Source organism: Uloborus diversus, unplaced genomic scaffold (assembly GCF_026930045.1).
Source record: "Uloborus diversus isolate 005 unplaced genomic scaffold, Udiv.v.3.1 scaffold_776, whole genome shotgun sequence".
NCBI lineage: Eukaryota > Metazoa > Arthropoda > Arachnida > Araneae > Uloboridae > Uloborus > Uloborus diversus.
The window spans coordinates 59,223-70,597 of NW_026558985.1; the positions used below are offsets into that span (position 1 = coordinate 59,223).

At 37.3% G+C, this 11,375-nt stretch overlaps 1 protein-coding gene across 1 annotated transcript; it reads right to left on the bottom strand.

The window, feature by feature from the left end:
* Positions 1 to 923: 923 nt before the first annotated feature.
* Positions 924 to 3,818, bottom strand: LOC129233886 (histone deacetylase 6-like). Its single transcript, XM_054867815.1, has one exon. It carries the CDS (start codon positions 3,816 to 3,818, stop codon positions 924 to 926), a length of 2,895 nt encoding a protein of 964 aa, XP_054723790.1.
* Between the last annotated feature and the right edge of the window lie 7,557 nt (positions 3,819 to 11,375).

Here is an 11,375-nt window from a genome sequence, read left to right on the forward strand (position 1 = left end):
AGGAGCCTGTAAATGAACCACTTTATGGATGCAGTGATATTGGATAACTGTTGGGCACACTCTACTGAGAATATCCAATAGAAGGTAAGTAGTAAAAGCAAGTGATTGCAGTGACTTGGAAGAAAAAACGTCATAAAACACTGACACTTGTTCTGAAGAATCTTCAATAATATTTTGAACCAATGGGAAACAGTAATGATGAAACAGTCAAGTATTTAAGTGTTTTACGAAGACATTAAATGAATGCTTTGTGATGTTTAACTTCAGATTTGTTACTTTCCACCAAAAATCACCAAGAGCAATTTACACCTACATTACTTAAATTTACCATTTTAAAGTTTTGGTACTAAACTTGATTTTGAATTTAACGAGCATTTTTTTGCATCCAAAGCTTCCTGTTTAATGCAGGCCCTACAGTAATTTCATAAATATTAAATGAACAATATTGAATGTAAAATTGAATGATATTCTGTTAGGAAGTAAAAAAGAAAAATTAAATAAATAAATTTCAAATTTTAAATGTAACAATCAATGCAAAATTAAACTGAAAAATATATACAAACAGAAAAACTTAAAAATGTATACCACATTATTTTTAAAATGAGCAAACAATGTTGCTAGTGTCATATAATAATACACTAAAAATATCTTCTGAAAGAAATTAAATATTTAAATTTCTGATGCAAATAAATAATTTTAATGAGCTTGAGAACAACTTCTTAAACAGCATTTAACTCAATATGAAATGAAACTATTAAAAGCAATCTTCAACCATATCTGCAGCATAACATTTAATAAATTACGTCCCTAAACTCATGATTGACACAAAAAATAGTTTACAAATAATTCATTCCTATAAATATTTCTTATATCAGTTTTTTCCATCACAATTAATGAAAGTACAATAAGTGAACCAGAGTAATTTATGCAAATTTTTTGTGGCAAGCATGTTCTTTGATAGGCACAAGAACGTTGTTATGAATGTACGCATCACAGGCATAGCACCAAACAGACAAATCTGAATAGCTCAGGGTAAGATAATGTTGCATGTCCATGCCATGCTGAAGCATGTGCTGATTTATAAACCTCCCACAATATACCTGATAACAATGTAGACACACCCAATTTTCGGTAGGATCGTTGCAAGCTTGGCATGGCGAATAAGGGTTTAATCCCTCAGCAGGTATTTGCTGCAGCAGTTCCAAGTGAGGGCAATATTCAAGTGGTGTGACACAATAGAATGTTTCTCCGCCAGATATTCCTACAGCTCCATCACAATCATTCATGCAAAAGCTGCCAGATTCTTCTCGTCTAGGGATGGCGACTGGGTCACTGGTTCTCAAGGGCTTATTACGATTGAAATCGTTAAAATTAATATCCTCTGACATGCTCATGCTAGTCACATCAGGCACTTCCACATCAAATTTCAAACTCTTCCAGTACTTCTTGTGAGTTTTCACAACGCTTTGTATTGTTTTCATAGCATTCAGTGTGGGTTTCATTGGTTTGTGAGGCATAGGGAATTCATTCAGCAAGGAGCCGATACAATAAATAGCCGCATCAGATGTGTTCGGTATGTTGTAACCGCCTTCTAAGGCCAAAACAATTTTGCCGTTGCATAACCCACTCAGCAATTTTGTCATGATGCCAAAACATGGTGGAGTGACGAAGCAGCCTCCCAAAGGATCATCGTGAATGGCGTCAAAACCTGCCGAAACCAGGACAAAATCAGGACTGAATTCGTAAGCAACAGGAAGGACTATGTGAAAGAAAGCTGCTAGATAATCCCCGTCACCGGCAACATAGCTGAAAGGTATATTTATATTGTATCCTTCTCCTTGGCCATGTCCGACAGCGGTATGATCCGCTTCTGGAGATCCGGGGAAAAAATCCCCATCGTACAAATGCAAAGATACGTATAAAACATTACCGTCTTCATAAAAAATACGCTGTGTGCCATTCCCGTGATGTATATCCCAATCCAATATGAGAATTTTCTGCATATTATGATGAGTTTGAAGATATCTGGCAGCAACGGCAACATTGTTGAAAATACAGAAGCCGCATGCTGTTTTGGCATCGGCATGATGACCTGGGGGTCTAATTAATGCAAATCCATTCACACATGCCCTCTGCGCAACAGCATCAACAGCTTGCAGCAAGCTTCCACAAGCAGATGTTGCCGACTCGTACGTTTCGTGACAGATATAGACCGAATCTAGCTCAGTTTCTACTTTTGCAATGTCTCTGTACGACATGGTTGATGTAGACTTGATATAATTAATATAATTAATGTCATGGACTAATGCAAGCTCGGCTTCGGAAGCTACACGAGATTCAAGTAACAGGCACTTAGATAAAAGCCCACTGGCATGCAACTTTTCATAAATTTTTATAACGCGGTCGGCTTTCTCTGGATGGTTCTTTTCCCTCTTGTTAACATGCTGATTGATCTTAGGGTCGAATATCAAGCAAGTTCGGTGAGAAGGAACGGACAGGTCAGTCTTCATAATCAAATTCTGAATTTCGGAGGTGAACATGTTTACAACGTTAGGATCCTGAACGGGATAGTATCCCTGGGTGGGAAAAGTGACCAAGCCAGCAAGTGGATTTCCGGCATATTTAGGGCAGACGACGTGTTTGACGCTGTCATCATCATCGTAAGAGCTATCGTAAACATTTTGGATTCTGATGCTCTCCCAGAAAGGTCTGTGCACCGATATCACATTTAAAATAGTTTCTACGCAGCTTTCAGAAATGTCAGAGCATTTGGGAATGGGAGGACATGGATACCCCAACAAGCCTCTCAAAGTCAATGCCACGCTTTCGGAGAGTGACGGTAAACAATATCCACCTTCTAAAATAACACAGATCCGCCCATTAGCCAGACTAGATACGGAATTCAGAAAGTGAGGATATGTCTGAGGAGTCACTGTCATTTCTCCTTCTGGGCAACCAATGGCTGCATCAAAACCAGCTGATATGATAACCAACTCCGGACAAAATTCATATGCAATAGGTAATAAGACATTGTTGAATATTGATAAATATTCTGCGCTGCCTTGTTTAGTAGCATTTAATGGTACATTAATATTGAAGCCAGGCGCTATATTGCTGCCAGTAAAATCAAAGTTGGATTCTCGTAAATGTGGCCAAAATTCCCCATGTTCATATCTATGTATGGAAAAGTAAAGAACTCTAGGATCATCATAGAAACTTTGCTGTGTGGCTTGACCATGGTGTACATCCCAGTCAATAATCAATATTTTCTTTATATCAAATTCTTTAAGAGCATATTTTGCTGCAATAGCGACATTATTAAAAAAGCAGAACCCACACGCTTGCTGCTCCATGGCATGATGTCCCGGTGGCCTCACAACTGCTAAGCCATTCCTTACAGTGCCTTTCAACACGTTTGAAACCAATTCAATTGCTGAACCAGCGGCCAACAACGCTGCATCGTATGTTTTGGGGTGAAAGTAGACAGAATCGTATTTAGATGATAGTTTTTCTAGCTCAGACACACTATTTAAGGTTTTGGAATTCTTAATTTCATCGATGTAGTTCTTTGAGTGGTTCAAACACAACTCGTCTTCAGTTGCACATCGAGAAGGTAATATGTGGCAATTTTCTATTAGATTATATTCTTTACATCTTTGCAACGATAGCATGTAACGTTCCGGCCTCTCAATATGTGCCGGATCCCACAAACATGAATGTTCGATCATTCGGTCATCGTATACGAGGCCGGTTTTCCGGCTCGAGTCAATTAACCCCTGAACTGACAGCTTTGATAAAGCATCAGAAATATCCGACATATTTTTTGTTATGAATTTTCAAGTTTGATCGCTTCGAAATAATTAAAAACTCAATTCAGATCGAAGTGACATAAGAAGAGAACTCGTGATAAAAACACTGCACGAGTTTTACACGAAAATTAAGCGGTGTTGAGGTTACTTAATTTTATGAATATTAATCGAAAATATCATATGTATCAATCCCTCAAACTATATTTGCTTGCAACTCCCTCCATACACAGCCGATAAGAAAGCAGAAAGAGAAAGTAAACAACAATAACAGAACTTTGAGAAACGGTTACAGTCTTTTTGTTAAGCTGCGTTCGGAAACAGTTCGCCGGTTACACGAGTAGGAGGTGAATCAGTAGGAGGTAGAGTCCCTGTAGGAGGTGAGGTACTTATTTTGAAATTTTTCAAACGGGCGAGGGGGGCAAAGGATATATACTCAATACAAAGTACATCGAAATTAATCATAAACCACTCCCACTTACATGCATATGCATTAGTTTCTTAGTACCCAGTTCTGACATCATGCCTTTACTTACAACGTAGAAATAAAACCGTATTCGCAACTCCAGAGCTCGAATACGTTACCTTGTGGTGATTAACATTATTGAAGAAAGAGGAAAAACATTACATTCCACGTGTTTTTTTAGGGGGTAAATTACAGAGGCTTCAGACAGTTTATGGTGCAATGTAATTTCAGAAGAATAGAAAAGAAAGTTTCCCACAAACACGATGAAAAATTACTGTCATTCACTAAGCGTAAAAGCAAGTTATGAGTTACGGCATTTGTTTGTTTTACCCTTTTCATCCGCCATTAGACAGTAGCTGCTCAAACAACTTTTTGCCCCATTCCTCATCTCAAAAGTGGAGATGTTGCGCCTGCGATGCTAGATAGTAAAAATAGTCAACGATTTTGCAGCTCAATGCCAGAGTAGACATTTTCAGGGGGGGGGGAGAGAGAAGTTGAGAGACCTTTTCATATCATTTGTTGAGCATCGGGGCATTTGAGGGGTCTAAGGACCTTTAATCTTCAGAATTTTCGATTTTCTGGAAAAAATATATGTTATGCATAATTTTATTCTGAACAATTTGATACCTTATTTATTACCATACGCCAAAAACTTTTCGAGTTATTGTAAAAATGCGTAAACTTTCCCCGTAGAGATTTATGTTAACAGCAGCTGTTTAAGCCTCTTTTTCTCAGGTGTCGATTTCTTCGGTTTTCTCGTTTTGCGCGCATGATATTTCAGAAAGTTTTTTATATATTTCCGTAAAACTTTTCATGCGTGTTTGTCTGATACATTTTAACGATCTGAACCTAAATTTCAACTAAAAAGTTAAAGTTAATATTTAAAAATAAATATTTTTTTACCCAAAATTTTGGAAATTTTCGATATTAACTTACCAAATTTCAAAACAATAAATAAATAATTTTAAAAAAATAAATAAATTTAGGTTCAGGTCACAAATATAAACTAGATAAACATACATTAAAAGTTTTACGGATATATATAAGAAACTTTCTGAGATATCATGCACGCAAAACGAGAAAACCGAAGAAACCGGCACCTGAGAAAAAGAGGCTTAAACAGCTACTGTTAACATAAATCTCTATGGGGAAAGTTTAGGCATTTTTACAATAACTCGAAAAGTTTTTGGCGTATAGTAATAAATAAGGTATCAAATTGTTTAGAATTAAACTGTGCACAACATATATTTTTTCCAGAAAGTCGAAAATTTTGAAGTTTAAAGGTCCTTAGACCCCTTGAGAGGCGAGAGCCGACATCCTTTTGGGCGGGGATAGCCATCCCCCAAAGAGCAAGAAAGCACCCCCTCGAAATTGGGAGCCCCCCCTCATAAGAAAAGAATTCCCTTTAAAACCTTTCCCCCTTAAAAATTTCTATTGTGCAGCCTGGGGAAGGCAGGCCTGTCATCACAGACGGATTTCAACTATCAACTATCAAAGGACATTGTGACCGAGCATATTTAACGTCGCCCAGTCACCATTAATGATGACGGTGGATCTTCAACCAGCGAGGATCGAACCTGAGACCCTCCGGCCCCAAGTCAAATGCCTTACCGATCAGAAGGTAGGGGCCGATTACCACCACGGCCCCGCAGACGGTTTTAGGTCGATAATTTTGAGGGTGCAACAATAACAGCGATCTGGGAGGGGGGGGGGGGGTATTCCGGGAATAACAAGGCAGTGGCGAAATCAGAAAATAATTTTCGGGCGGGGGCGCACTTTTAAGTCTAAAAAACGCGATATAAACCATAGTTAGTAACATTAAGGGATCGGCATTTCGTAACATTTAAAACTGCAGAAAAAGTCTTAAACGAAAGTCGATGTTGTTAGAAGCAAAGGGTGAATCCAGCTTTTGGTATGGAAGGGGATTCCCGCCCCGCAGTTTTTCAGTTCTTGGTGATATTTTAGGGGCAAGAAAGGTACGTGGGGCTCCAAAGCTATTTTTAGAAATTTAAGTCTTATAAAGGTGATTATAGTCCATATTTATAGTTTGGGTTAAAAATGAGACTCATGGACTGTCTCCAATCGATTTTTTGAAAAACAGAAAGAAACACGCGTATGCAACTCCCCCCTCTCCCAAACACTACCTGTGTAACTTTTCATAATTGAAGTGTTCCAAAAACGCTATGTTGGACAATTTTTGATGCTGTTACCGGACGGGATGTTCTGGAGCCCTCCCACTGGAAAATTTTTGAAATTGAAGTCCTAAAAATGAAGTTCTTATACAATACTCCATGGTATTAAAAAAAGGATTTCAAAGACTACTGTCGCAAAAGATTCTCCCACTTAAACACTGCAAACTATAATTTTCAAAACCAAAATATTGACAATCTTTAATGATATTAGAGAAAGGGGATCGGAGGCTCTTTGTTCGAATATTTTCCAAAATTAAAGTCTTAAACACATGAGTGTAAGACCATATTTGGTAACGTTAGGAACACTGCAGTTTCTCAAAATTGAAGCTCCAAAAACGCAATTTTAAAGGATTTTCGATGTTTTTTTTAGGAGATTGGATGATTTTTCTTGGAAACTTTGCGAAAGTGAAGCAGAAGAAACAAAATTTGAGGTACTCTGTAATAACTTTGGCTAGAGAGAGGGCTTCGGAGAAGAAAAATTTTGAGAACTAATAGAAAAATTGAAAAAAAGAAGGGGGGAGGGAGGGGGATATATGAAAGAAAGAGGATTGTGTGAGGACGGGGGGGGGGGAGGCACACAATTCACTGCTAATAATCTGAAGCTGTTGAGAAAATTTAAATGTCAACATTCCTCTTTTTGAAAGAGAAATTAAGGTTTTTTCCCAACATTCTTTTTTTTTTTTTTTTTTTGTCCCTTAAAATAACTGCGTTTTCTCAATATTAGATCTTTTCTTCTCTTCAATAATAAAGAATATTTTTTTCAAAACATCCACTCGGCATTTTATGGGGAAGGTCACCAGTATTGTGCCCCCCCCCCGCCCGGATGCACCACTACAGCAAAATGTCCGGGATTCGGAGATTCTATTGATATTTTTTTTTTTTGGACTTGATCAGCCTAGTTGTTTCAAAATAGAAGAATTGGCATTGATATACGAATAAATACCCAATTACAGAACATGCAATTATTCTATACAATAACGCAGCACTGAGCAATAAATTGTTTGAGAAATTTCTTTATTTGCATGAAAATGAAATTATGACTTTTTTTTTCAAGCGGATAAAATTCCTTTAATTGTTAGTATGAGCAGTTACATTTTACCGCACTAGCCACGTGTGATACACTGGATTCAAGTAAATTTTCTAGTTAGCAGCTATGAATGTTTTTTCCCTCAACTGCATTTCTGGGTGAAATATACTAAATTATTTTTTTTCAAAACCCAACCAAAAATTTTGGGGGTGCGGCGCACCACCGTAAATCCCCGTACGCCCGTCATATTAACCCACACTGTGTTTCAAAAAAAAAAATGTAAATGCATTTTGGTGTTTTTTCCCTTTATAAGAGCACTATAAGTATTATACCCTCCTTCTCCGGAAAACTTTGAAATGACGGCCTGATGCTGGGGGTGGAGGGCTACCCTGCGGTGTGGTACAGCATGCCTTTTTAATTTCTTTTTTAAATTCCAATTTGAAGCAAACCTTTGCTCAAAAACTTGTTATCTGCTGGGACCACAACTTTCGTCACATTTCAAATTTTCATTCAGTTTGAAAGCTAGTGGCAGGAAATAAAGGCCACTTTTTTGCAATTGTTGTTTTAAAATGTAGAATCTCCAAGTTTTATGACGGAAGCTACAGAAATGTATATGTACAACAGAATAAACATGCCAAAAAAATAAGGGTTCCAAATATCTTCCGAAGGAGATATGTGCCATCAAAGTTTAGGGTCTGAAGTTTCAAATGATCATAAAAATCGGTTGATCGATTCGTTTGTGGTTCTCACTAAAAGTATTATTTTTATCAATATTTTCTTGAAAATAAATTTTGAAAATATAGTTTAAAGAATGCCGATAAAGGGCGCCTTAGACTTTGGAGTAACGAACAACTATTTTTTTACCGCTATTTTTGAATCTCATTAAATATTTTCGAATGCTTGTACTTGAACTTAAATTTTCAGCCCAAAATCAGAATTATGGGGAGTGATTAAGTTGCGCAAATTGAACTGTGTTCGGAAGTTGAAATACACTGTCACAAAAAAAAAAAAAAAAACACATTCACCTGGAAGGAAACGAGCGATCTTCATGAAACTTAAAATGCTTACGGCTTATGAGAAGATAAGGAAATGATTACAAATTCAGTAATAAAGATTGTTTTATTAAGAAGCTATGACGCAATTTCGGTTACAAAACCGTTAGTAGTTTTGTCTCCTCTTGCAGCTATACAAGACGAAACACGGCGTGCTATGGAATGAAATAGGTTACCTATGACCAATGGGACTAAATCCGGATTCATCGTTGAAGATAATACGCCTTCTTTCTGTCACAATCCAGCTAATCAAGTACAGCGAAAATCCAATCTATCACAATGGACGCCGATTCGAGATACTAGCGTCTTCCAACCTACTCCGCATTGTTTTTCTTGATACCATCAGTGTCTTGGAAGGTGTTAAACGGCATGGAACTAATATTAGCGATTTTGTTAATACGGTAGAGGGCGCTCTTATGCTGTGCGATCTTCACACTCACTTCTGTTTTTAGAATGCCTTAACCGACCGCAATGGAGTAATTAATTTTCGCCTATACTAAGCTACTACCATATCGCTCCGACCGAAGTAGCGGGAGATATGCCCGTACAACCAACCTTTCTGAGACCTACTGGAGCTGTGTGATGAGGATAAGTTTTAAACCAGAAGATAATTAAGTCAAACTATCAAACCGTTCATAAAAATCGCAGAAACAAAGCTAGAACCATTTTGTCCAGAAACATGAAGATCGCTCATTTACGATTGTAAGCATGTTGCTTGCAATTCATTTTCTTACTTTTTAAAACGCTTATGTTCAAACCAACGCAGGAAAGCGTTCTTGATTTTTTTTTCCTTTAAGGAAAGTAGAGTTAACTCAACTGAATGCTTTTTTTACTTCAAGTAGCAGGTCAAGTTGAGCTCTAGAAACTTAAATAAAACTGAACCACATCGTCAACTGTTTGTAGAATGTCACACTACAGAAAGTGACACAACAGATAAATCTTGAAAACATCTCAAATACTGCAGCTATGTTGAACATTTAGCAACTAACTGGCAAGCTTGGGCGTAGCCACAAGGGGACAGGAAGGGGCAACTGCTCCTCCCTAGAAGATAACCTCCGGTTCCCACGATCTTCCTTCCCAAATGTCACCAAGATAATTTAAAATTGCAATTTTAGGGCTTCAATTTCAAAAAATTTCTGGAGAGCCACATAATCCCTTTTCCTGCTCGCATCTGACCTGAAAATGTTTCTTTAGGGAAGGAGAAAGACTATAATTTCATTAAATGTTCGAGGACCGCACTGGCAGGGGGGGGGGGGCAACTAAAAATCCCTATCTGGTTGCATCTACGCCAGGGCCGTGTCCAAGGGGAGGGTTTTAGGGGTTAAACCCCTCCCATTGGGGGAAAATAATGATAAAAGCAATATGAAGAAAATGATATTTAACTTATAGTGTTAATGTTTATGTCACTGCTCTTTTTTTAAGTCATTTTCTTTGATTTTTTTTCTGCAATTTACGAGTGCCCACTCTTCACCAACTGAAATTATATTTTAGAAAACCAGTTGCAAAAGAACCACTGAATACAAAACATCCAATGGGAATATTTTTTGGTATACAGCATGTAAAAAAAAATATTTGTGTGAAATTTTTAATACCATTTGCAATATGCAATGTAGTTAACAGATAAAAAGGCTTGTTTCTGAAGAAGCTGTAAAACAACATTCTATCCACTAGCGCAGCCGGAATTTGGAGAAATAGGGGAGGGGTCACAAACGTCCCTACATGTATATAGTACTATTGCTTGTTATCTCTTCCTAGGAATAGTAATGTGCTTTAAAATTCAATGGCTCTGGTCCCTAAAGTACTCCATTGCTTGATTATAACCATAAAACAGGAATGAATTATTTGGTACAAGAGGTGTTTTCATGCCACTGCGAGAAATGATTTTTAAAAGATCTTTGAAACCCCTCCCTTTGTGAAATCCTGGACACAGGCCTGATCTACACTTGCCTCCTCCTAATGGCAATCCTAGCTATAACCATGCTGGCAAAGTTTGGTGAATTTTGTGACTACTGCCTTGAAAAGTAGAAAAAAAAAAGTAGGGAACATTCTCCAAACATCCCCTTTAAAAAACTTATGTTCATAATTTTAAAAGATATTACGAAACCAAGTGTATTTTTCTGAAATCCAGAAAATGATTGCAGTCTTGAACTGCCAAACCAAAACTATAATTAATTGAGAAATAGTACCTATAATAATTAATCAACTATGCCATGGACTGAATTTCAGTAAGACAAACTCAGAACCTCCACATGACGCCCAATGGCTTCTATCTAATATTACAACATTAAAAGGTAAATTGCACGGAACTGTACTACTGTGTGAAATAACTGGAAAGTTTTCATTTTTGTCATCTATCCTCATTAAGAAACTTATTTCTTTGGTTTCTTGTTGAAGATAAAGCAAAAAAAAAATTGCTTCCCTATTGTTAGTATGGAATGAAAAACTCATTCTTTCAAACATCTCAAAAACTCTGCAGATACAGTATTTAACCTTCCCACAGAAGTACAAAGGTTTCAAGGAATCCTTTTTCGATGCAAAATCAGTGAGCTTACGGATAAATAAGACATCTGAGAAAAGAAACAAGACAGAATAAAAAAGAAAAATTAATTTGAATTTTGTCATCTTGAAACCAAATTATGTTTTTCGCAATCACGAGTGTGTGTGTGTGTATGTAAGCGTGTGTGTTTGTGTGTGGGGGTATGTGTGTTTGTGTGTAGGGGGTATGTGTGTGTAAGCATGTGTGTAGGGGGTATGTGTGTGTAGACGTGTGTTTGTGTCTGTGTGCAGGCATGAATGTGTGGGTAGTTGTGTGTATGTTTGTATGTGTGTGCG

Coding starts and splice junctions, on each gene's coding strand:
- LOC129233886 (XM_054867815.1), bottom strand. CDS start 3,818: ATGTCGGATATTTCTGATGCTTTATCAAAGCTGTCAGTTCAGGGGTTA.